The 2,280-nt window shown below is 29.3% G+C and overlaps 1 protein-coding gene across 1 annotated transcript in view; it reads left to right on the top strand.

Moving 5' to 3' along the window:
* Window positions 1–2,280, top strand: part of LOC107601962 (pleckstrin homology domain-containing family G member 4B-like) — a 29,661-nt gene that overhangs the window by 6,721 nt on the left and 20,660 nt on the right. The window contains exons 2-4 of the mRNA XM_016294335.1: window positions 94–232; window positions 537–659; window positions 1,434–1,662. Coding sequence (XP_016149821.1) covers window positions 94–232; window positions 537–659; window positions 1,434–1,662 — 491 coding nt within the window. The remainder of the gene's footprint in view (window positions 1–93; window positions 233–536; window positions 660–1,433; window positions 1,663–2,280) is intronic.

Below are 2,280 nucleotides of genomic sequence, written 5' to 3'. Positions count from 1 at the left end.
TATTTTTTATTTTTTTGCCAAATGATGTTATAGAGCTGTCCCTGTGGTGTTTGACTGGAGCTGTAGTTGAAGCTGATGTTGTGTCTGGTGTAGGGACGCTGTGGATCTGGTCAGTGCACTGTATAACCAGGTGGATGAAGAGGTCCATAAACTCGTCATTCTGTCGAATAAATCACTGCAGCAGCTGGAGACGCTCCTGGAGCTGCGCGCCTTACAGGAGAGACACCAGGAGGTCAGAGATGGGATTTTTGCCATTCATTTTCTCCACAGGCATATCTGAAAAAATAAGGCATTGTGGATTATGCTATTTAAATCACTCAGGGGTGATTTTTTTGTGTTTTTATACAACATCCTAAATTAACTATTAATAGGGCAGCATACTAGGGTATGTTTTCATATGTTCATTAAAAATCAGCTTGTCTGTGGAGTAAAGGAATGATTTGTACTTCTGTAACTTGATTGTTACTGTTCTATTTAAATATTTGATTATTGGAAAGACAATGTGCTGATCGTGTTTTTTCTGTATCTGTCCTCAGGTTAAGAGGTGGTTTTATGTGGAAAGCGAGAAACATTTGGCTCCTCTGGACTCCTATAGTCTCTCTCTGAGCTCCATTCAGGACATGAGACAGAGTCTGGCCCAGTTCATGGAGGAGTCCACCGTAAGTGCTTCATGTGCCGAATGCTTTGATGAATCTCAGAAAGATTAAAGAAAGATTTTATTTTATTTCAGTTCGTTTTATTTTTATATGTATTTTATTTTTATTATTAAATATTATTATTATTTTTTTTTCATTTTTTATATATATATATATATTTTTTAAATGTTTATGAATCACAGAAAGATAAAAGAGAGCCATCATTTTACTGTCCCAGGATGCTCTTGGGGAATTTAAATGAGTTCAAGAACATGTTTCAGTCTCATTTCAGTCTCAACAACAGCCAGAAAAATTAAAATAGACGCCTAAGGTATGAATCCTGAAAGTAACAAAAAATAATGTATTCCTTAAATTTTAATTGCATCTTGTATTTTATTAAATTTTTTATTTATTTAATTTTGTATTTTATTTCAGTTCATTTTAGTTTTTATTTAATTTTTATTATTTATTAAATTTTTATTTTTTTATTTGATCAACTTGATATTAAAATCTATAAAGTAAACATATTTATTCCAGGGCTATTAGCATGAATTAAAACTAAAACAGACATAAAATAAATAAATAAATAAAAATCTCATATAAATAACAGTGGTTGTATTCCATTTTATTTTTACTTTAAGTGATTACTTTATTCCTAATAAAAAAAATAGATGCCAGAGATGTCAGTGTGTAGGGAAACGTTGAGGCAAATTATGTGAAAGAGTCTTAAGCCACTTTGGATTAGTGGGTCATCTGAATGACTAACTAGTTCTCTTGGTCTTTATTTTGCTCCTGTAGGAACAGCAGAAGAAAGCCGCAGCGTTACTGAGGGAGCCTAAAGCCGGTCCAGCCCTTCTGGAGGTCAAAGAGCACATCAGCTCCGTCCTGCAGCGCAGCGAAACACGCAAGAATGAACTGGACGTCCTGCTCAACCTCTACGAGTTCTACGAATCGGTAAAGAGATGTTTCTGGATTGCATTATGTTTAGTTAGCTGCATCATGTCAGCTGTTGTGATGATAATTAGTGGTCGACTGATATAGATGTAAAATATAATTTAAAGACAACACAAGCACACCAACTGATGCAATTCAATTTATATTTATGTTACTAAAATTAATTGTTATTATTATTATTATTATTGTTGTTGTTATTATTAATTTTATTAAATCTCAGTTTTTTATTTTACAGTATAGTATTATTATTACAGGAATATATTAGTAATATATTTTTTCATTTATTATTATTATTATTATTAAATACTCATTTTTATTTTGTAGTATAGTACTATTATATATGTAATATGTTTCTTCATTTATTTTTTTGTTAGTAATATATTTTTTATTTTACAGTATAGTATTATATATCCATTGTTTATTATTATTATTGTAATTATTGTTATTAATAATTTTTTTATAATTATTTTACAGTATAGTATTATTACATTAGTAATATATTTCATCATTGATTATTATTAATATTAAATACTAATATATATATATATATATAAATACTAATGTAAATATAATTAATATAAAATGAATATTAAAAATAATTTTATTTCACAGTTCTGTTCATTCTGTATATTGTGAATTTATATATATATATATATGTGTGTGTGTGTGTGTGTGTGTGTGTGTGTGTGTG

The sequence above is a fragment of the Sinocyclocheilus grahami genome, unplaced genomic scaffold (genome assembly GCF_001515645.1).
Source record: "Sinocyclocheilus grahami isolate Dianchi unplaced genomic scaffold, SAMN03320097.WGS_v1.1 scaffold316.1, whole genome shotgun sequence".
In the NCBI taxonomy this organism is placed as follows: Eukaryota; Metazoa; Chordata; class Actinopteri; order Cypriniformes; family Cyprinidae; genus Sinocyclocheilus; species Sinocyclocheilus grahami.
Note: the sequence above shows the minus strand (reverse complement) of the source record. Positions and strands in the feature narration are given on the sequence as shown.